Source organism: Tuber melanosporum (genome assembly GCF_000151645.1).
Source record: "Tuber melanosporum whole genome shotgun sequence assembly, scaffold_11, strain Mel28".
Taxonomy (NCBI): domain Eukaryota; kingdom Fungi; phylum Ascomycota; class Pezizomycetes; order Pezizales; family Tuberaceae; genus Tuber; species Tuber melanosporum.
This window is the reverse complement of record NW_003298766.1, coordinates 573,058-595,232: the sequence shown is the minus strand read 5'-3', so window position 1 is coordinate 595,232 and position 22,175 is coordinate 573,058. Positions and strand designations below refer to the sequence as shown.

Genomic DNA, 22,175 nt, shown 5'->3' with positions numbered 1-22,175 from the left:
GTCCCAACCACCTCAACCCAGCAGTGGATAAAGGGTGTTTGACATAGCGAGTGATGAGCCGTGAACGGTCATAGGACATCACTCGCTAGCCGATCGGCAAGGGGGCACAGAACACACCTCAAAAGTGGGGGTCTTCTTAGAGACTACTACTACTGCACAGATTCTCCTACAACTGGCTTCAAAGCGCTTTGGAAAAGTTCGTTCAGAATACACCGCGATTCTCACCCCCCCTCCAACCCTCATCCTTTCGCTCCCACCGCAGAGGACCCTTGCGCAGACTTACACCGACGACATGCCAAGGACTCACTATGGCTTTGCGCTCCCGGAAGGGAGGAGGGAAGGAAGGCAACGAACCCTCCAATTCCCAGGAAGGTGGGTTGGTTGCCGTGCGTGCGAGCTCGGCGGTCAGCTAGGAGTGACCGGTGCACTCAGATTCGCGGGGCTGAGCCTGAAGCGCGATTGAGGTGGGGGGGGGATTACTGTGAGGACTTAGTCCCCACAGTTCTATTCACGCCGGTGAGGAAAAAAACTTGAGGAGGAGGTTCAGTTGATCGTGGGTTGGGAAGTATGATAATACTCCGGGAGCATTTAGTAATAGGAGAGGGAGGGAGTGGGAAGGAAATTCTGTTTACATCACTGTTGTATTCCCAGGATTGGATACGACGTGTTGCCGATTTTACTGATTCTAGTCCTACTCGGTGTTTCCTATACGGGTCTGCCTTTTTGTTCACCGAAATATTTTATCTTCATAAAATATCACTCGCTCTTTCCATTTCTTCAACACTTGGATGTTGAAATATTCAGCGCGCGAGGTGACCAACTTGCGTCCTGCTGGCTGGGTGGAGGTATTTGGTGGGATGGGAGGTATCTTCTGGGTAGGAAAATCCCTGTTTTGTTGGGTACTACAGGCCTCAAGGAAGGAGTTGATCGCTACTCCGCCCGGGTCGGGGTGGGGGATCCGAAGAGTTTCGGCCTATCTCCTCACTAAGGTAAACAGCTTATATTATTTTCCGGCAGTAGGAAGTGCGCTGTGTGGGGGGGATAGCGATGGGGTGAGATTGTTGCGCATTTGCGAAAGTTAAGTGTATATTATATATGAGCCGGCCCACGGGTTGTATCTGTCCTAGAGTTCAGGTAAATTTACGGCACTGGGCATATTCAATCAATACGGTATTTTGTTAATTCAATTTTTAGCGCAGAGTGTGATATGCCCGGCGCTACTACACAACCATACCCCTCCCCCTCGAATTACCAAACAAATAGCAAATTTTTTTTTGCCATGAATGATAATTAACCAGCTAGTCAATCAACTTTTACACCCAATCTTATGCTCTTTCCAATCCGTCTTTTGACATGCACCCGAGCAGTACTCTACTTTCTTGCATCTCCCACACCTCATCAAATTCTCCGTCTTCCCACAGACCCTGCACTTCCCAGCCATTTCCTTCTCCAGCCTTGCCTTCTCCTCCTCCTCCTCTTTCGCCCTCCTCGCTTTCTCCGCTTCCTCCTCCTGTGTAATCTCAGCGTACATCCCCTTCAGCGCCTTGATCCTCTCGTACCCCACCGGCTCCAAATATGACACAGGTTGAATCGGTGAGATTGCTGCACGGGTAACATAAGGGGCTAGTCCCCTCCATTCCCGCTTTCCTAGAAAGTCTACGGAGGGGTTGCCAGGCGCACAACTGCACAATGGTGAACGGTGAAAGTCCTTGGTAAGTGGTATTCCACCCCTTTTGAAGGTGCAGTTGTCCTTGTGCTCCCAGTTTCTACAACGCTCAACGAACGCCGGGAGGAGATCACACCAGGCGGTCACTTCGTCTGTGGAGGTGGCCATAGCAGAGATGCCCGAGTGGGACATGTTCCTGAAGGCGATCTCGACAGCTAGTTCGCTAGCTGGGGTAATCGGGAGGATGCATGCATCCATGACGAGAGTGTGAGAACCAAGGTCGAGGCGGAGGTCCGTTGGGAAGATCAATAGGAGGACTTTTCCGATGGGTGATTTCAAACCAAGAATCATTTGTCGCGAGGTGCCGTAGACACCGGCATATTGGCCGAGGAGGTGCTCAATGGTTTCTTTAATGTCTACTACCCAGTCCTCACCTACGTGTACAGCTTTTTGGCGGATTATGGACTCCCTGTCGGAGAACATCATGTTTAGGTGATTTGTGATCCAGAACAGGGCGGGAGGACTTCGAAGGTCAAGTTGTGGGAGGATGTCGAGGCTTAGATAGTGGATGTTCCAGTTTGCCGGGCGGCCATTTGGGAGACTTACTGGGAATTTCTTGTGAGAGAAACCGCCTGGGGTGAGGGGGTAACAGGCGGGGACTGAGACCTGTTTTTTTTTAGGGAAGGTAGAGTCAGTATGGGACGTGTTGTTGTATTTGATAATGAGGGCTTACTTCGATATAGGATGATGTCCTCGCGATTTTTGTCTTTGCTTGAGCAACATCGACGGGGAATGGGAATGCCATCGTTTGCCTGAGTCCCCCGAACTGGACCTGGAGTGTGCAAGGTGACGACTGGATTACCGTAACTTCTGCACCGCTAGACAGTTTGTCCTTCGCAATCTTCACCAGGAGATCTCCTCGGATCGTAAGGCTAACGATTTTCTGGCAGGATTCGTCAAGCTTCACTCGGACGGGGCTTATCTCGACGGACCTGAGCGGTGACGGAACAAATGTTTCCCTTTGGAAAGATAGGGTCCGAACTTTATCCATTTCAGAGGAAATATATGGTCGTGTCCTCGTTACGATCACATTTTTCGAAATGAGATTTGTCTCGCTCAGACGCATCATTTGTCCGAGCCTTAGCAGGAGCGCTAAAGCTCCTGTGGTTCTAGGTGCCATAGGCACAGCTCTAAAAGCAACGATTGTGTCGTTCGGGTGTGTTATCAGGGTCCACGATGGAACCCAGAAAGACACAACGAGTGGAGAAGTCCCGTGCCATCCGTCGGGCGCCTCGTCAATGACAACTCTATCCCCTTCTCTCCTAGCTTTTCCAAACACCGGATGAAAGCAGCTATAGTAGTTCTGGCCACCTCTATTCCACGTTTCGCAGTGCAAAAAAGGATTGCCGGCGCCCCCTCCGGTCTCGATGAGTGGCTTGAGGGCACCTCGAGACACGGTCAGGACAATGCAGACCACTGGAGGGACGTCCTTCCAATCTTTAAACACTCCCACATTTGGCTGGGCATCAGGGTACACTTGCCTGTAATTACCAAGGAAATCAAAAGTGTGGAGACCCATGACATGCAATTGAGCAGCCAACTCTTGGTAATTACTTTTCCCCAGTGATAGGTTCGTATCACTCACAACCAGCTCATTAAACTGCCTTATAAAATCGTCCCAATCCGTCTTGACACGGTCCTTCACGAGTTTTAGTAGAAGAACCAACGTCCCGCGGGTGTAATGTATCAGGTTGATATCCTTCATATGCTCGTCTGGCTTAAACATTTTTTGATAAACCCCAAAGATGAAACGGGCCAGTTGTGTCGATTCGTACTCCAAAATCTTCGTTTGTATCCCATCAACTTTGACCGCTAGCGGATCACTAAGGGAGGCCAGCTTCCAGGTTATTCTCTCCTGGAAAGTGCCGTCACCGCCGTCCTTCGGATCTCCCACGAGGGTTAGAAGAACCGCGTGAGTGCTTGAACGACTGTTGACGTGCATCAGATACGATATCGGTGCTAAATCGAAGAGTAGCGAAACCGCCGGTATATCACCACATATCCGGTCGGATAGCGCGTCGATGGGAGTGTTTCCCGGGCGGAATTTTGTTTCGCTGTATACGGACGACAATGGCGATCTTATGAGAAGTGGTGTAGTCATGAGAAGGAGATTGATGAGCCCGAGATGGTCAGTGAGATTCGAGGTGTCGATAGCATTAAACATTACTGGAGCCCTGTTCTCCGAGTCCTCATTATAGTCTCCACCGTCGAGACGTAAAGGAGAAGTCGTCCATGGCGCTGCGTAATATCCCGTGTCTATTGACTTTTGAACTCGACAGTAGTTCAAGGCCTTGCAAAAGGACATAGCATCCCCATTGAAAAATCGTATCGTCAACTTATTTTTCTTATTTGCGAGTGCATCTTTAAAGGACTTCACCCATTCAAAGAACTCCCGTCTCGCTACCTTCACAACATGACTAGGCTCAACCTTCTTCTTGTACACTTTGGGCTCCGACTTGAGACCACAGAAAGCCGGGCCGATATGGATACCCAGAAGTGGGTCGGAGCCATAATGCAACGCCAAAACCTTTCCCGAGAAGGAATGAGAAAGCGTAGGGTTCGGAATTGTGGTAGTAGCGATAACCTTCGGGTCCATCGAGTAGGTCCCCTTCACCCAATAATGGCGCAGGAGAGATTGGGTACTCTCCACAGCCTCCATCGTGAGTGGCCCGGAAGCGAGAGTGGATGATATGTCGTGCTTAGGAACTTTTAGCAGAGTACCAGCCAATGCCTTGTTGAATTTCTCGCCGTACTCCTTCTTCTCGCGACCCACTAGCTTTGCATTTTTTATGTAGGTCTGCCACTGTGCACGGAGCTTGGAGAGAGTCCGTTTGTCGCACATTCGCATAAACGAAGCATAGCGGCTGTTATTCCAGCTGCTAATATCCGCCGAAACATTAACCAGCTTCTCGCATTGATCCGAGAGAGCAGAGAGTGACTCCCGATCCAGCTTGATGTGATAAAATATATTCCACAACTTTTCGCTCCTCGCCTCGGATTTATTCCCCTCGAAAATCAATGCTAGTAGTATAACATTTCGTGCTGAACATCACCCAATCAAAACCCATTTCCACCAAAACTTTAAGAGGGATCCTGACCTAGAATTCCCGACTCAATATCGCAACAGGTAAAATCGTAATCAAAATCCACTACCAGTCGCCATCACTGTAAGCCTCCAAACTCCATGACCGAAAGAGATACGCAGAAGGCGACAGATAACCCCACTTTTAGCACACTGAACCGAAAATAAAATACTCCTCGGATCCCCACACCCCAACGATAAGACCTTCGCCGGCTCCTCCGGCGGAAGATCTTGTGTCAAACATGATGCAACTGTATTCCCAATGGCATAGAAGAACGGCTCTGGCCAGTAGATAGTTTTATGCGACATCGTAGATTCCTCTCCCGCGCCTAGTATTAGAAAATTTGATGATGTTTTTGGTCGATGGCGATAAAGAGGGAGGGAGAAATAGGAGGGGGATGTGGGGGGTGGTTAAAAGTGGAATGAGTGGGGTGGTAAAACGCCCCTGATGGGAAAGAAACAAATTGCGGGGAGCAAAACAGCTCAATAAAGTGCTATATCACAATCCGGGCTGAGTGAGTAAGGCAAACTCCTAAGGCGAATTGACAACAAAAAATTAGGCTGCCAATAGAAGTATTCTATAACCCAATACTATCTATACACCCAGTGCCTACACCAGATGGGTGCAGATAGAGCACTGGATGGGGGTTTACTCGAGCAAGGAGGAATACGATTCATGGTAAATGTCTTGGCTTGGTTTGCTGGCCGGCTAGCCAGCTGCACATTCGTTTTTCCAGCAGAATTGCTGCTGCGAGTTGCCGGTTTTGCATGTTACCTTCAATATAATTTATTTACCCATGCTACCGCATCTTTGTTGAACATTTGTTGAGAGTGACTGTCTTTCGATGGGTGAATGTTTTCGAGGCCTACCTCGAAGGCTGCCTTCGGCGGTATGATGTATGGGCAACTCACTTCACCCAAACATTCTAGGAGAGCCTACCACACATGCCCATTATATCATCAGTTATCACTCGCTCTAGATTTAGTTTTCCTGCAGATCAAACTCTAGTTGCGCTGATTGAACCGCAAGGTCGAGTAGCATTGTCTCTCCATTGCTTGTGACTCGATAATTGTTCCATGGCTTTTATGCATGCTGGTCCCCTTTCATCTATATCCTTGTCATGCAGCAGCTGAACCATCACAGCCGCAAGTCCTCAACCCAAGCAAAGACAACTCGGTCCCACCACGCCGTTAACAGCCCGCAATCACACACCGTTAACCCCACCATCGGTGAATGTAAAGCAGCAGGCCCCACCCATAATAACGAAAATCGAGTGATACATAATGAACCTCCGCCGAGTCCCGGAATGAATGTAGAATTCTCGCACCTAACGAAGTGAGGGCTGAAGTTTGAGCAAGGTTAGGGAGGTATGATAAGAAGCGGAGTTTCTAGTAATATACGCGCTTTTAGCGCGTAGCACAACACTAGTAGAGCATCTGAGTCGACATATATTGGCGAGTGGAAAGAAATACCGAATCCTGTGTGCTCCGATCCTCCACCCTCACCACGAGCCCCGTAAAAACTACACGTTCCTATGATACCAGCAATACTCGAGTACAACACCGGCACAATAACCCAAACACATATCATCTATGTCACTTTTGCGCTCATAAGGAGATGGAATTCGAAGAGGCAGAAAGAAAAGAAAAAGAAGCCCCAAATCCCAAGTATCCCATCTTTGCACTGATGAATAAACACAAGAATGCACCCCAACCCACCCTTCATCAAACTCATCGCGATATCTCAATCCAGCCAAATCGAGAGGTATAAACAGAAAAAGAGCAAAAGAAACAAAGTCTCCAAGCTAGAGGAACAAAAAACTCAACACGCTCACAGCACATTAAAGTTAAAAATCCTCCCTTTTCCCAACAAAAAAATAATAAAATAATAAACCGAATCAAAGCCAGACTGGTGCCTTGACAAGGATAAGCTTCCCACGGACCTCACAGGCCATGAAACCAGCCAGTCGAACTCTATCGCCGTCTTTTGGTGCAGTAGGGTCTTGGGCGGGTTGTGGTTGCTGTTGTTGGGAGAGCGACGCCTGGCTTCCAGAATTACCGTTATGTTGCAGACCCTGCTGTCCAGTCGAGGGAGAAAGATTCGGGCTCGTAGGCTGGTGAGCGGTCCCTTGGAATGCTTTCTTGACTCTGTTGAGGCCCGCAAGCTTCTTTCCAGCACCTTCCTTATTCTGCATTGCTCCTGTTGGAGGTGGCAATGCCCCGATACCAGCTTTGCCCGCAGGCAAAGGTTTGTCGTCTTTTGCCGGCGCCGGGGGTGGTAGCGGTGATGTCTCACAGCTCTCCATGATGTGACTTTGCTGGTTTGTATCCAATTGCAATTTCTCTCCTTCTCCTTCTAGTCCTCTGGTGGGGGTTACGAGGGGTGGTAATCCAACCTCTCCCCTCATGAATTTGCTATCGAATCGTTCACCCGGAAGAGGGTACCATACCCTCACATCTCTAGATTCCAGAGGAAGGTTGGCGCCAAGGCCCACGGCGATGTCGACAATCATCTGGATGCCTCCTAATAGCCCAGGAGGAGAAGGTTCGTGAAGATGCATCTGTAAGCTCTCGGCCAGCTGCTTCACAAGATGTTCCGACAAACGCTGCCGGTACTCCATCGCGTGGGGGCCATGTATACTATCTCGTAGCCCGTCAAGTGTCGTAAGTCTCCAATTGCACACTTTAGCGCTAAGGGCATCGTCATCCTCAATTGACTGCAGCGGTGGAGCATTGATTCTAATGCCATGCTCAACCATCTTGAGTTGGGCACTTAGATTAGCATCCAATGCAGGATGAAAAAACTTCTCCAGGATTTCGTCAACAACCCATTTAGAGATACAAGCCCTGCCGACAACCGTCATTTCCCGACCCCCCTTAACTTCTGCACCGGAATTTATGACACCTCCAAGCCAGGAGGGAATTGCCTTCCAAGACTGCCGAATCTCGAAGGCCACATTCTTGATCGCACCATCAAGGCGATCAAACCGATTGGCGTATTCATTGTCATCAAGGGAGGTACGGGACTGGGAAATACGTTGATGTGCAAGAGTGTTCTGCAGGCGCTCGATCTCGGACTTGCTCTCGAAATACAGATTCTTAACCTTGCGGTATTTGGCCGCTATATGAAAATTGCCCTATTAGCATATCTCGCTATCAAGCCCCCAGAAATCCCCATTTTTCGCAATTGACTTTATATGGCAAGATTAAGTTGTCGGAAGCTTCCCAGTTGCACGCGGTGGAGATAAACCTACTCAAAGTCTCATGATCCTGCAGTAACTGCGGGACATTGATAGCTTCCGGAGCTGATCCGGATCGTGACTCGGCTCTGTTTTCAGGTGTCATCCTCCCCATCGGCTGTCCTTCGTACTTAGCTGGATCATAAGCTAGGGGCTGGTTCCCCCCGGTGCCGCCTCCAGCTTGAATTTGATAATCCTGCTGGTTGGGGTTACCCCTCCCGCTTGAAGCGTAAACATTCATTTGAGATAACGCAGATGCTTCACGAGATGGCCCAACTTGGTTAGACTGTTCCATAGATCGGCGGGGTTGGTTATGAGCCTGATTGGCCATTGCGTGATTACCTTGTGATTGCTGTTGCTGCTGAAGTTGGACTTGAAGATTAGCAGGGTTTTGAAAGCTATCCTGACGCTGCGGGTGCGGATGCTGAGAGTATTGCTGTTGAGCTGGGTCGGTATCGGCACGCTTAACGGAGTAATGCTCTCCTTCGCTCTCCTGTGGAGGAGCTAGCATAGACTGGGGTCTACCCGGGGAATGAGGGGGTGGCCCGGGGGAATGCGGTGATTGTTGCAAATAAGGATCTAAATGGTCGGACTCGGTTTGTTGTTTTTGCTGTTGCGGAAAGGATGGTGGAGTGGACTGATGACGGGATAGTCGTCGGGAGAGACCTGCGTTGCTGCTGTAAGCGTCTGGTTGCGGGGAGAGAGGTGGGGCAGGGGCTTGGATTTGGCAGTCTCGGTCGTAGTAAGAGGCAGAACCAGCGGAAGGAAAGGAATTGGTACCGGCAGGCAAGCGACTCCCGTGATTAGAACCTCCGGGATTATTATTGTTGCCAGCGGCGTTGTTATTTTCGAGAGGTTTTCGAGAGGAAGGGTTATAGGAGGATAGCGAGGAAGAAGAGGAGGGGTTGTTGGCTTCTTGCTGTTCAGCCGCAGATCTACTATCTGAAGGGACAAGCTGGACGGTGGCGCCTCCGTGGCTTGAGTGGCGGCTCAAGGAAGAATAGGCCTGCTGGAGAGGTCCAGAGATGGTAGGGCGAGGGGAAGCAGAGGAAGGAGGAGGAGTGGGAGTAGCGGATGTGCGATTGTGCTTGGAGAGGAAAGATGGAAGGGTGGGCATAATGGCGGGAGGCCAGCGAAGTGACTCGGAGGATGAGGGGAGGGTGTAGGTGGGCGCGAAGGGGGGCAAGAAGCGGCGAGGAACCAGGAAAAATACCGTACACAGGCAGAGAGTGTGGCGGGATTCCTCTGGTCAGGCAGGAAGGCTCCACCGGTTAGAGAGGGGCAGCAGTGAACGGGTCGCTGAACAGGCAACGCACGGGGAGCGAGCTAGCAATAAAACAAGCAGACAATGGATCAAGCCAAAGAATGAGCAGTACCCGCGCCGTACCGTATGCTACCGTAGGATTATTTTGCCGTATAGCACCGAATGCAACCAAACTCGGCCAGACGAGGGGAGGGGGGGGAGATAATGTGAAAGAAGTGGGATAGAACAGAAAGATGCACAAGCGGTACGTGCTGATGATCCCCCAAGAGGTATGCACTCGGTACGTGTCAGAAAGAGACTGGGCCTCGATCAAACTTTCCGAGATGCTATCGAGGGGAGGTTTAGGTTCGGAGCGGAAGAAGAAAATAGACTGGGTGAGAGGGCGAGGGTGTGTATATGAACTGACGGGGGCGTGGTGCGGGTACAGTACGAGTACGAGTAGAAGAGGGTGAAGAAAAAATGGTTCATGGAACCTTTCACTTGCATCATACTCGAGTACAGAAAGTGAGAAAGGTGCACCACCGGCTCTGCTCCCTTCCTTCTTTTCTATCACAATTATCATATCATACATCCTACCGTTCTGGGGGTTGTGGCTCTGGCTTGTGGGCTGGCCCCCGATGCCTTGGTGCTCACTCCTTCCCACGATCTGTACGGTACGTGAGCCGCTGTGCTCAACCCAACAAGCTTCTCTGCAGTGCATTCGAAGCGATATAACATCTACTGTACTCGTACAATACTCGAGCGTCCTCAATCGGCACTCCTCCCATACTCGAGTAATCCCAACCTTTCCCCCCATTCACACCCATCCATCTGCTGTGCCCTCAATTAATTTCCACTGCTCTCAAACACGGAATGTTACTCCAACGCAATTCAGTACAGTACGAGTACAGTACGAGTACAGTAACTCTTATTCCTCGCAGAAAGCTCTTCGGCTACGTTGCAACTAACCTTAAACAGAAAGCCACTTATTTGCAGTCCCCTTTCCCCATTCTCTTACCGATTTCAACTGTTTACCGCGGCATCTCAACCAAGTTAACCTCCATTACACCCCCCAGCTGATGCCCCTCTTCTCAGGTTTCAGCCTTAGCTTTGAACAAGACTACGATATGATATCTTACTGCACGAATTTCTAAATATAACCAATCGGGGCGATGTCAGCGTGCAACCCCGCTGTTATTACTTCCACTGCATCGGCAAGGGTTCTTCGAATGAGCTGATCGGTTTCAGATGTGCAACACTGCGAATCTTCCAGCCCGAAACCACCTTTACCCTACGGCACCGTCTCGGTAGAGAAATCGTTGGATAAATGGAGGTTCTACCGTACGGTACTGTGCCAACAGCAGAGCCTCATGCCTTCCCCATCCTCTCCATCATCCGCCACTCGCTAACACGAGGCCACCAACACGGGGCTAAGAGACCTTATTGAGAAAGAGACACCAGGGGGGCCCGCCTGATTTGGCGGTGCCGAGCCGAAATCAAAGTATCATACGCGAGTATCTTACATTAGGCTACCATACTCGAGTAAATGGACAGAAGTCCAGGTGGTGCTGATTCTCCCTCCTCGAGAAAATTTTAATAGGCGCTAGCCTGATTGATGCTCTGGTGACAGAAAGGAGTCCTTGGGTCCAGGGTCGTGATTGGCGCAAATCATGTCAACTTCCAATATTGCATACGAGTGCTTAGGTGCACATACTCGCCGCTCGTAACATCATGGGTGGAAAGGCTCTTCAATACGATTCATTTTTGTGCATATATATGGCCAAGACATACCATCTACCGGTAGCGGTATGATAAAAGGTTTCGCAATGCCATGGCACGAACAGCCAAACCTTCGCAGAAGACTAACGGTCTTTTGTACGAGTATGATATCTCCCGAACAATGTACAAGTAGAAAATTCCTGGAATAGGCTGAGCATACAGCCGCATCCGTAAAGTTCTAATGCTCTCCCAGGTGCCCCTAGCCCTTGGAAGCGTTTCGTTAGCCTTCCCTTTCCTTCTTATTGCTATTCAGTAAAAACTAATTATGATAAAAGTCAATGCCTCTAAAAGCATATCCGGGAACAGTTATCCAAAAGCTATTATTGTTCTCTTGTTGTCAATAGACAGTTCTCGAGATATCATACAAGAAAATGTATGAGAACTTTACGGTACGGACGCGTCTGCACTAGCGCTCGTACATACAAGTTTCTAGTTAATTGAAGTACGTGATGCTTTGAGAGAGAGAGATCCTTTGCCTCCTCTGAGAATAACAAAGCACAAAAAATTTGAGAGCCCGTGCTGTACGAGTACTGTACTAGTACACACAGCTCCCGGACACTACTATTTTCCAAACCATCTTTAGAATTTTTTTCTCTTCTTCCCCGCGGTCGGTAAACTCTTCAGCTTACGGCATTGTTATTATTATCATTTACCGGTATACGGTTACAAGCTCCATTAAATTTTGCGAAAGAAAAAAAAAGGTTAAATGAATATTACTAAGAATTACCTTCACACTCGATCATTCTATTATACAGTACGTACGGTAATCTACTCGCCGCGCTTAAGTGGAGTAAGCATTGCAGACGGGGGTGGCAGCACAGGATCGGCATGGTTTTTCACAAGATCATCAACCGCCGGGTTTGCTGCCGTGTATAGTAATTATTCCGCGGGGGCCGTTAGGGGGAGTTCTGATCCCGAGCGCAGTGAGTTATTGTCTACAAGTAGTGCCTAGTACGTGCAACCACGGATTTTCGAGTGACATGCAATGACAGGAGTTTAATACTTTATTTATCCTTGTTTTGCCGACCCGGCTTCAACAGCAGGAGAACAGCATTTTACCGGTACTCGAGTACGAGCTTTTACGAGCGCGTCGGCCGGAGCGAAGGTATGGTGTGGGGTACCGTAGTGTATCATGGTGCAATACGAACACGCCGTTGGGGTGAGCAAAAATTATTGATACCTACAATAATGAGAAAAAGAGGGGATGTGGTGCTTTACCGGTACTTGTACTGGTACAGTATCGGCCCCTTCGGTCGAAACGGCATCATAGGCAGTTGCCGGTACGGATATCCACTTCGAAACGCTACTTCAGACAGTGACCCCCTGAAAGTTGCCTTTGGCCACGCGGGTGCTCTATTCTACCTATGATATTCTATTACTCTAAAATCCACGCATGATACATGATACTCAGCATCTGGATGGAGGGTGAAAAAAAAAAAAAAAAAAAAAAAAAAGTATAAAAGAAAAAGTAAAAATACACTACTCGTACTATACAGAGAATTCTACAGGTAGCCCCAAAGAAGCTGGTCTAACTCCAAACACCGTATAACTTACCGCAATGCTCACAGGACCCATAGTGAGCACGTAAAATTACATAATATGACAATACCGGAACCCCTTCTATAGCCCGTAGTACTCGGGGCAGTAGTCGCCACCGATTTCTTCGTCGTGGCCCAGTGTAGCCTTCATAACGATCCCTGACCTTCTGAACTCTTGTTCCAACCTCAGTGATGCTGGCAAACCTAGGCCACCCCCATCACCCACCACACTTTCCCTCCTGACGCCCATATCGTGACTTGGCCTGGGTGCGGGAGTTGGTCGGGTCTCATAGCTAGGGTTTCTGCTGTGACCTCCACTATGATCCCTACTATGGTCTCTGCTGTGATCTCTACTAGGCACCCGACTCCGATCCACGCTTGGACTCCGGCTAGTTTCAGCACTCGAGTCGAACGCGGTATTTGGAACTGAAAGTTTTCCGGGGTTCTGAGATGGGGCCATAAGCAGGGTCAATAATTGGCGTCTCGTGTGCTCTTCCTCCGGGATCAGATCAGGGTTCTCCAATTCCTCACGGAGGACGCAGACGTTCCGATCTCGTTGGCGAATCAGGTCTACCCTTCGCTGTCCCGTCAATGCAGCAGCTCCGTAGAAGCTTGGATCTGTCAGCGGGTAATTCTTGATATGAAATATGGTAGGTACTTACAGAATGAACACTCCACTCACAACGACTGCGGATATGGCTGTTGCACTCCATTTCTCTTCCCCGGGATCGTATTTCTTGCCATGGACATTGAATAGAGTACTAAGCATTCCCAATGCCGACCCAGTAAGTCCTGGTCTTTCGGAAAAAATTAGTGACCTATAAATCGTTGGGGGTAGGGGGGGTAATGTACATAAATATGGCCTCCACTTGGAACAGTATGTTCCTGAAGGTATAGCACAGCATTCCAGTAATTATGTACCCGGTTAATAGCAATGCCACTGCAGATGCCCTCAATATATTGGAATCGATCCTGAACTTCGAGTCGTCATCATCAAACGCTGAGGGAAGCACCACAAATCTTGACGCAATTAGTCAGAAGAACAGCCCATGATCGGCCCGGGGGGTGACAAACCCAGCAAGCATCATCCAATTCGCGCACGAGGCAACGAGTTTCCATCCCCAGTGTATAGCATCCAATTCCCTGTAGAGTTCATCGAGATGCTGGTGCCGAATCGGTTTCTCAAACGTAGTAGACGAGGTCTTCAGCTTCATGATATCTATCCACGTCGTGCAGCGCTTTCTTCACGCCCGTCCCGTTTACTGGCTCCCACACGATCTTATAGATGTATCGGTATCCAACCCGTGGCGAAGCTCGCTGAGCCTGAGCGCTTGCGCCTGCCCGGGCAGTGTGTCTGCGACGACTGATTTTATGCTTAAAAGAGAGAACGATGCCCCGTTTCCTGGGATTAAGGAGGGTAACTGGAATGAACCGGTGTGCCAGCGGAATGTCACTAGGGATGGGGAAGCTAAAGCTTAAGAGCATTGGTACAGTACCGGAATTTGCATATGAAGGGTAGGGGGATACGGTAGAGGAAGCTTCTTAGTAGGCGCCGCATTGATTATCTCGAATCCCATGAAACAGTGTTTAACCTTGCTTGTCCCTGGGCTTACGGAGCAGCACTTTTACGGGCAGAAGCCTGCACCGTGTTATAAGCGGATTACTGAGTAATGCGGTGGCACAGCTCCGTAATATTTGGAGAAACTCCTAACCGTATTCCAGGGCTGTGCAACTTTAATATCGGTATCGAGGGCAAGCGCTCTGCATGTTGAACCGTGGGCACTGAGCCTGGGGTCTCGAGTGAGGCGTTGTGATAAAAGCTTCGGTATCTCACGCGCATTTCCGGTAAAGGGTGGTATTTAGCTACCGGTGTGTATTTCAAGAACCACTGTGTAATATATATGCCTTACTACGCAAAACTTTTTGAAATGGTATTTGGGGTATCATAGTCAGCGAAAGTCCAAGCCCATCTGTGATTTTACGTTACACAAGTGGTGGTTTGGGGTTGGTCCAAGGTAACTGATTACTGACACCACTAGAGGCGGCTGATCTGATAAGACAATTAAGTTGGGGTACAACCCTTATCTTCCACCCAAGCAGTCCCAGCCTGAATTCAACACAGCGACACCCACAAATCCTCCCTATCGCGAAAGCGGCGCTGTTTGGTAGCAAGCTACAACAATCAATAACGACAACATCATCCACAAAATTCCAACTAGCGGTGACCGACACTTATCGATCCCAGGGAATCCTCATATCGGCCACCCACCATGTAAGTTCCCCCCGATGGAGATGCGATTTTTCGTCCTTAAGCCCCCCAACGGGGGAGCAATCCATACAGTGGGGGGGGGAAACGCTATATCCAATTTTGAATATCCATTTCGACCCCCTACTGCCGGGGTCCGTTGGGTGTGGTTACGGTTACGATATGGAATAGGTGCTGATTAGGCTTTTCTGGCTCTAGGTCGCTTGTCAGTGGTGAGAAATCGAACTTCCAATTCATCGTAGGTAACCTCTTCACTTGGTTCTTTCCGGAAGCTGCTGGTTGCTATATGGGGCGTTTTGTGGTGGCAGAACGACTGAAAAGCAGGCTTTGAGGAATTGGGGAGACCGGAGATAGCAACCAACAGGAGATATCGGATTGGAACACAGCCATATGGCTGATAAACACATTGGGTTCACGGTACTGATGGGTTGCTATTTTCAGTTGCGTCTCCTTAACACCAATGTCGACGGTAAACAGAAGGTCATGTATGCCTTGACCAAGATCAAGGGTGTTGGAAGGCGTTATTCCAACTTGGTCTGCAAGAAGGCTGATGTCGACTTGAACAAGCGGTATGTTACGCTTCGGGATCCACTATCGCACTTGTTCATTCGGTGTTACTAACATACATGCGTTCAGCGCTGGTGAACTTACTACCGAAGAGCTTGAGCGCATCGTCACTATCATCCAAAACCCTACCCAATATAAGATCCCTACCTGGTTCCTCAATCGCCAGCGTGATATTATCGATGGAAAGGATTCGCAGATTCTTGCCAACTCCCTCGACAATAAGCTGCGTGAGGACTTAGAGAGACTCAAGAAGATTCGTGCTCACAGAGGTCTCAGACATTACTGGGGTCTCCGTGTTAGAGGACAGCACTCCAAGACTACCGGTAAGACTTTCCGTTACGCAAACAGAGCTACCAATTGTTTCTGGTACTGACGTGCTATTTATTTAGGTCGCCGTGGGCGAACTGTTGGTGTGTCGAAGAAGAAGGGTTAAACTATTTCCTTCTTCAGGGATCCTTTTTGCTTGGGATGGGATACAGTATTACTACTCTTCACCGGTGGCAGTGGTAATGTGCAGGGAATCGGAAAAAAAATAAAATGGTTTTCGTAAACTCTCTCAGCATCTCATATTTGGGAATGAAATTCCAAGCGACTGGGGTTTAGGGGTCTTCTTGCTGTACAAAGTTATTCATTTCTTCCTCTTGATTGTGCTTCTGAATTGCTCTGATTATGTGAATGAAAATGTAGCGCACACTGTAGCTGTGGTTTAAATGAAGTGATCTGTAGTCACCCGAACCACTTGTAACAATTCATGGAGTTAACAATTAATAAAGTATTCTTGGGCCCCTAACAGCCAAGCACAGGGTGCGGCACAACACTGGAAATACCGGTATCATATCCTTCTCGAAGATCAAGGAACCCTGATGTCCGATAGAAGGCCTGGTTTTGAGTCTTGGCATTCTGACGCAGACAGTCCGAGACAGAGCCCTCACCCCACGCCGCCCCACCTCTTTCTTTTCTTTGTTTCTCTCTCTCTTGCACAAACACCATTATTACCTGCTCTAGAATTTTCTCACCATGCCTATTAACCAGGTATGTATTGAACACCCGGTGATTTAGACTGCAAGAGCTGATAAGCTCGTGAAGCCTTCAAATCAGATTAAACTTACCAACGTCGCGATCGTTAGGCTGAAGAAAGGTACATTCCTGTCTTCCAAACAAGCCAGCACGCATGTTTACAAATAATGCGCCAGGCAAGAAGCGATACGAGCTAGCATGTTACAAGAACAAAGTCCTGGAATACCGTACCGGAGTGTATTGTCCCCCCTTCGCCTCGCCAGATCCTTTAACTAACAAGTCCTAGTGAGACGGATCTGGACGAAGTCCTCCAAATCCAGCAAGTCTTCACCAACGTCTCCAAAGGCGCTGTGGCACCTCATGCCGACCTCCAAAAGTCCTTCGGGCCAAAATCCACTACCGAGTCCATAATACTAGAAATACTCCAAAAGGGCGAACTTCAGGTCGGTGAAAAAGAGCGCAACGCGAAACTCGAGCAAACACACACCGAAGTGATCTCAATCGTGGCGTCCAAATGCGTTGACCCAACCTCTAAGCGCGTCTACACTCCTACCATGATTGAGAAAGCTCTTGCAGAGTTGTCTGCCAAGAAGAGGGAGGAAGGCGAGGAGGGTGCACCGAGGTGGAGTGGTGTCACGGATAAGAAGAGCTCCAAGGCTCAGGCTTTGGAGGCTATCAAGGCCTTGGTGTACCATCAGCCTATTTCTATCGCACGAGCGAGGATGAGGTTGAGAGTTGTTGCGCCAAAGAGGGTCAAGGAGAAGGTCATGGAGTTTATTGAGCAGGTTGAGGACGAAGTGTATGAGGGCGGCAATTGGGAATGCACTGCGTTCGTCGAGCCCGGAAAGTACAAGAGCATCGCGGACCTTGTTGCGTCAGAGACCAAGGGGAAGGGAAGAGTGGAGGTCATAGACACTGCGGTGAGTACCCTCTCATCAGATGAGCATTTCTAGACTTGGGAGCTAATGTGCTTCGCAGGTTGTGTCTGAGGGCGATAATAGTTAGACGGCTTGGGGGAGGGGGAGGGGTGGATCGGGGGGGTGATAAAATTGAGCTTTACATCATCACACAATTGGGGATACCGGTATGGCGGCCATGGAGTTTTGAGTTGTATCTTCTTCTATCCGGAGGCATACCAGAGCGGTGATCGCTATGGGTGCTCCTGCGTACTGCGCGTTGGTTAAGGCCATTGCATTAATTCTAGGCTCATGCGAAATAAAAGTTCCATTCACCAGCATTGTGCCGAACCCGTCGTTCAACCGTAATCCGCGTAGCAGCGCTGTGAGGGGTTGGCGCGGTCTTTATCTCCCGATGCATAAAGTTATGAAAACGTATGGTAGCATTGTCCTCTGCCGCTAAGACTCAGCGTTGATGAGTAGACACACAGGTAAATTACTGTATCGTACCATTGTCTGCCATCGATACTCTGACCTCACCCACCCCAAGACACATCCCCCGTTGAGAACATGCCCACTCTACCCTCTTTGAACAGGTTGCGAGAGGAGTGGGATGGAAACGACCCTGAGCGAGCCATAGTTATTTTAATCTTTAAAAATTGCAAAACCTCACTCTTCAGCAGCCTTTGCTCATGCGGTCGGGGGGGTTTTTTTTTTTTTTTTTTTCGTTGGACTTTTGGGTGCAAAAGTACAGTTACTGTGTGATATTTGTAAACCTATGCCTAGGGCGATAAAAAACTACGGGTGGTGACCCGGTAGGGCTCCAACATTCCAAATTGGGCACTACGATACCAGTATCATACTAGTGTTATACAAGCACATCAGAAATATTTGAACCCCGCAATAATGGGGTTTAAACGACACGGGGATTTGTACTCGTAGAAAACAAGAGTACCGGTAACCATCAATCCAGTTTCTCGAGTGACAGCACCCAAGACCTTCAGCCCTGGCCGAGTTCAACCAGACGAACAATTGGATTGTTCCCCCTCTTTAATGATATGTACGGTACTCGTACCGGTATATGAGAGGATGTGATATCATACCCGAAATGGGAGGCAAGTTACGTTACTTGTGCCTCGTGACCTCGTGCTGTCGGAACACGTACGGTACCGTATCATGGTATCGTATCGTAGCCAAAACCTTGGATCCGAGTCCGCAACCCACACTTGGGGCCCCCGAGGTCAGGGCTGAGCTTCACTTTCGTTCGTATCGCAAGGGCATCTTTCGTAGAGCGGTTCCAGCTGCTCTGGATGTGATATTTTTACGGTGCTTGTACAAGTGCCATGGGTGAAGTCTTCGCACACACCAAAGTGGCTTACCATCAAAAAAATGTTAAAAATTGGTGAGGTCACAAAGTAGTGTGTGCGAAGACTTCACCCATGGCACTTGTAGGGGCATTTTCCATTTTCCATTTTCCATTTGTAACTCTGTGGCTACTCATTTATCGCGTCTCCATACCAGTACTGCACATGCGATGGCCGTTGTATCGCGCTTCCGTCGTACTGGCACCGGTGCTGTAATATCGATGGGCTCTCCGAGATTAGGTGCAGCAGCAGGGCATCTGCCGGGTTCGGGGCGGCCAGTAAACCGCTTTAGGTCGGGGAACAATACAGCATGACCAGGTGCACGAGGTTGGTTGGGACCTGCGTTCGCGCTGGAGGTGGCTCCTCGGTCTGGCATTGTTCCCCAATTGGTTGACAGGGCCACGCCCAGCCACCGATATTCTCTCCCGCACGCAAGTTTGATCTGGCTGGTACGAGTAGAGATGGAGTGAAAGGCCGCGCGCCCCCAGTAGGCTTTTAGTAGGGTATTGCTTGGAGCGAGTCATCCCACCCTTCCAACTGCAAAACCCCTCTCTTCTCTTTCCTTCGCCTCTTCCTCTTTCCATCTCCATCCCTCTTCCTCATCTCCCTCTGTCCTTTCTTCACATTCACCCTTCGTACACAGTGAAATCGCTCGGTAAACCCATCACCTTTCGTTGATTCCGCAATCATGAGGCTTTCAGTAGCTTCTGCCATCACCTTGGCCCTGGGGGCTTCAGCCTTTGTGCCTAATCCTGAGCAGCATCCTATCGTCTCGAAACTTCCTGCCTTTCTCTCATCTGCTCTTGACCAGTTCAAAGTCGGTGATCTCTCTTCCGAGTCTATCTCTGCCTGGGCAGAGATCGCGAAGCTCTACCCTGAAGATACCGTGTCTGCCATTCAAGCCATCCAGAGCAAGTCCAAGCCCAAGGCTGGGATCAAGAGGCGACCGGATAGCCACTGGGACTACATCGTCGATGGTTCCGAGACCGTCTCAGCCCTGGGGAGCAAGGTCGATGGCCACGGTAAAATCAAGGGCAACAGGTTAAGGATCAAGAAGCCTAGTGATCTGGGAGTTGATGCTGGAACCAAACAATATTCTGGTTACTTGGATATAGAGGAAGACGACAAGCATTTCTTCTTCTGTAAGTTTTCCTTTGAACGCGGTATCATTGCTTGTTTGTCGCGATATTAACATCTCTCGCCAGGGTTCTTTGAATCGCGAAATGACCCCAAGAACGACCCTGTTGTCCTTTGGCTCAACGGTGGTCCGGGGTGCTCTTCTTTGACTGGTCTCTTCATGGAGCTTGGTCCTGCTTCCATTAATGCTAAGATACAAACCGTTGATAACCCATACTCGTGGAACTCCAACGCTTCGGTCATTTTCCTTGACCAGCCCGTCAATGTCGGGTACTCGTACTCTTCGAGCTCTGTTTCAAGCACCCACGCTGCGGGAAAGGACGTTTATGCGTTCTTGACCATGTTCTTTGATAAATTCCCGGAATATGCTAAGCAGGACTTCCATATCGCTGGTGAATCTTATGCTGGGTGAGTTGTCGGGTTTCCCAGTTTTTGATTGGATTTCGCGTTAACTCTTTGCAAGACACTATATTCCTCAATTCGCCGCCGAGATTCTCTCTCATAAGAAGCGCAACATCAACCTTCAGTCTGTTCTCATTGGCAACGGTCTTACCGATGGTCTCACCCAATACAAGTACTACCGCCCCATGGCTTGTGGTGAAGGTGGGTACCCATCTGCCTTGAGCGACTCTGAGTGCAAGAATATGGACAATGCCTACCCTCGTTGTGCCGGTATGATCCAAAACTGCTATACCTCCAAGTCTGTGTGGTCTTGTGTCCCTGCATCCATCTACTGCAACAATGCTATGATCGGCCCTTATCAGCGCACCGGATTGAATGTCTATGACATTCGCGGGAAGTGTGAAGATTCTGACAACCTTTGCTACTCTGAAATGGGCTGGATCTCTAAGTAAGTTTGCTTGACACTTGACACTGGGATTTTTTGCCAACGAATCAAATCAGGTATCTCAACGAGAAGGATGTTATATCGTCTCTCGGGGCCGAGGTTTCTTCTTATGAGTCTTGCAACTTTGACATCAATCGCAACTTCCTCCTCAATGGAGACTGGATGTTGCCATTCCACAAATTTGTCGTCGAACTCCTCAAGGAGATCCCTGTCTTGATCTATGCCGGTGACGCTGATTACATTTGCAACTGGCTCGGAAACCGTGCCTGGACTGAAGCTCTCAAGTGGCCCGGAAAGAAGGCCTTCAACAAGGCCAAGGTTGAGGGCTTTATGGTCAACAATAAGGAGGCTGGAAAGTTCAAAACTTCTGGAAACTTTACCTTCATGCAGATCTATCAGGCCGGTCACATGGTTCCATACAACCAGCCCGACCCGAGCTTGCAGATGTTGAACAGATGGTTGAGTGGTAACTACTGGGCTTAAGTGATGTCTTTTTGTCTTGTGTACTGTAGCCGGTCAACTTGTTGGGCATGATGTTCTCTTTCTTTCTTTTTGTAATGGGTTAAACTCATGGCTCTGCAATATTTTCGGACCGGATGAATTGGCATGGGAGTGATACATATAATATTACGGAGGGTTTGATTTTTTTCTGCTCTTTCTCTTTCTTTGCTTCGTCGCGGTGTTTCTGACGTATTGACTTTTAACAATGGAAGGTGTTTTATTCTTCAATGCATGAGAATGAGGGTTATTGAAATGAATGACTATCCAACGGCTTTCACAGGGAACCTTACTCCTATCACCTGGCAGTATCGCACTGTACTGTACCTACACTATCTGTATCAGGTGAATCAATTCGGTGGATTTTTTAATGCAAGAATGAATTTCCGAGCTATCTAAGAGTCACCTAAAGTATATAGCAGAATGTGGACCGAGTGCCGTAGTGTATAAGTTTATGCCATCAATCATCATCCAGCTACCGTGAACTGCCGTCAACGCCTCTATCATAGAAAACAGATAAACTTTTGAACAAGATAGAAAAGATAGGAAGGCAGAAACCCCGATACATAAGGGCGAGACATGAATGGAGCACAAGGGGGAGTAAAGTTAAAACATATTAACGAACTGGTAAATTGGTAAATCGATAAAAGAAAAGCAATAAAAGAAGGAAATAGGAGACGAATGAATAGCTAGCGGGAGCAAACGTCATACCCCACTGCCTCTATAGGCACCGGATCGTGTAATCAGTGTGATGTATATGTCCTAACCCTACGCTTTAATAGCAACCCAGAACACGCCCTCATATTCATGCCTTAGCATGCTCTTCTCATCGTCCACGTACCCGGTCTTGGCCCCCGTGATCACCTTCTCTAGCTTAAACCCGCACATCTGGACTAGTGCAAGGACTTCATCGAGGCACAGCTCGAACTTTCCCGCAGCTCCCACGTCCTCATCTTCCCCGCTATCCCTCCTCTTC

At 48.9% G+C, this 22,175-nt stretch overlaps 5 protein-coding genes; 3 read left to right on the top strand and 2 right to left on the bottom strand.

Moving 5' to 3' along the window:
* Nucleotides 1–1,168: 1,168 nt before the first annotated feature.
* On the bottom strand, nucleotides 1,169–5,117 carry GSTUM_00004310001 (uncharacterized protein; the record flags this gene model as incomplete). XM_002835544.2 has 3 exons in its annotated part: nucleotides 1,169–4,768; nucleotides 4,825–4,875; nucleotides 4,952–5,117. The coding sequence occupies 3 exons, from the start codon at nucleotides 5,115–5,117 to the stop codon at nucleotides 2,358–2,360; spliced, it is 2,628 nt and encodes an 875-aa protein (XP_002835590.1). The 3' UTR covers nucleotides 1,169–2,357.
* A 1,120-nt stretch (nucleotides 5,118–6,237) lies between these two features.
* On the bottom strand, nucleotides 6,238–9,731 carry GSTUM_00004309001 (uncharacterized protein). XM_002835543.2 has 3 exons: nucleotides 8,828–9,731; nucleotides 8,063–8,713; nucleotides 6,238–7,929 (listed from the first exon to the last, which is right to left on the bottom strand). Exons 1-3 carry the CDS (start codon nucleotides 9,162–9,164, stop codon nucleotides 6,707–6,709), a joined length of 2,211 nt encoding a protein of 736 aa, XP_002835589.1. The 5' UTR covers nucleotides 9,165–9,731; the 3' UTR covers nucleotides 6,238–6,706.
* Nucleotides 9,732–14,508: 4,777 nt separating this feature from the next.
* On the top strand, nucleotides 14,509–15,990 carry GSTUM_00004308001 (40S ribosomal protein S18; the record flags this gene model as incomplete). XM_002835542.2 has 7 exons in its annotated part: nucleotides 14,509–14,547; nucleotides 14,649–14,767; nucleotides 14,853–14,879; nucleotides 15,072–15,111; nucleotides 15,315–15,442; nucleotides 15,510–15,763; nucleotides 15,830–15,990. 7 exons carry the CDS (start codon nucleotides 14,509–14,511, stop codon nucleotides 15,871–15,873), a joined length of 651 nt encoding a protein of 216 aa, XP_002835588.1. The 3' UTR covers nucleotides 15,874–15,990.
* Nucleotides 15,991–16,457: 467 nt separating this feature from the next.
* On the top strand, nucleotides 16,458–17,517 carry GSTUM_00004306001 (uncharacterized protein; the record flags this gene model as incomplete). XM_002835541.2 has 5 exons in its annotated part: nucleotides 16,458–16,472; nucleotides 16,527–16,578; nucleotides 16,634–16,694; nucleotides 16,744–17,377; nucleotides 17,436–17,517. 5 exons carry the CDS (start codon nucleotides 16,458–16,460, stop codon nucleotides 17,460–17,462), a joined length of 789 nt encoding a protein of 262 aa, XP_002835587.1. The 3' UTR covers nucleotides 17,463–17,517.
* A 1,718-nt stretch (nucleotides 17,518–19,235) lies between these two features.
* GSTUM_00004304001 (uncharacterized protein) lies at nucleotides 19,236–21,430 on the top strand. XM_002835540.2 has 4 exons: nucleotides 19,236–19,859; nucleotides 19,923–20,262; nucleotides 20,318–20,704; nucleotides 20,758–21,430. Exons 1-4 carry the CDS (start codon nucleotides 19,406–19,408, stop codon nucleotides 21,182–21,184), a joined length of 1,608 nt encoding a protein of 535 aa, XP_002835586.1. The 5' UTR covers nucleotides 19,236–19,405; the 3' UTR covers nucleotides 21,185–21,430.
* The last annotated feature ends 745 nt before the right edge of the window (nucleotides 21,431–22,175 follow it).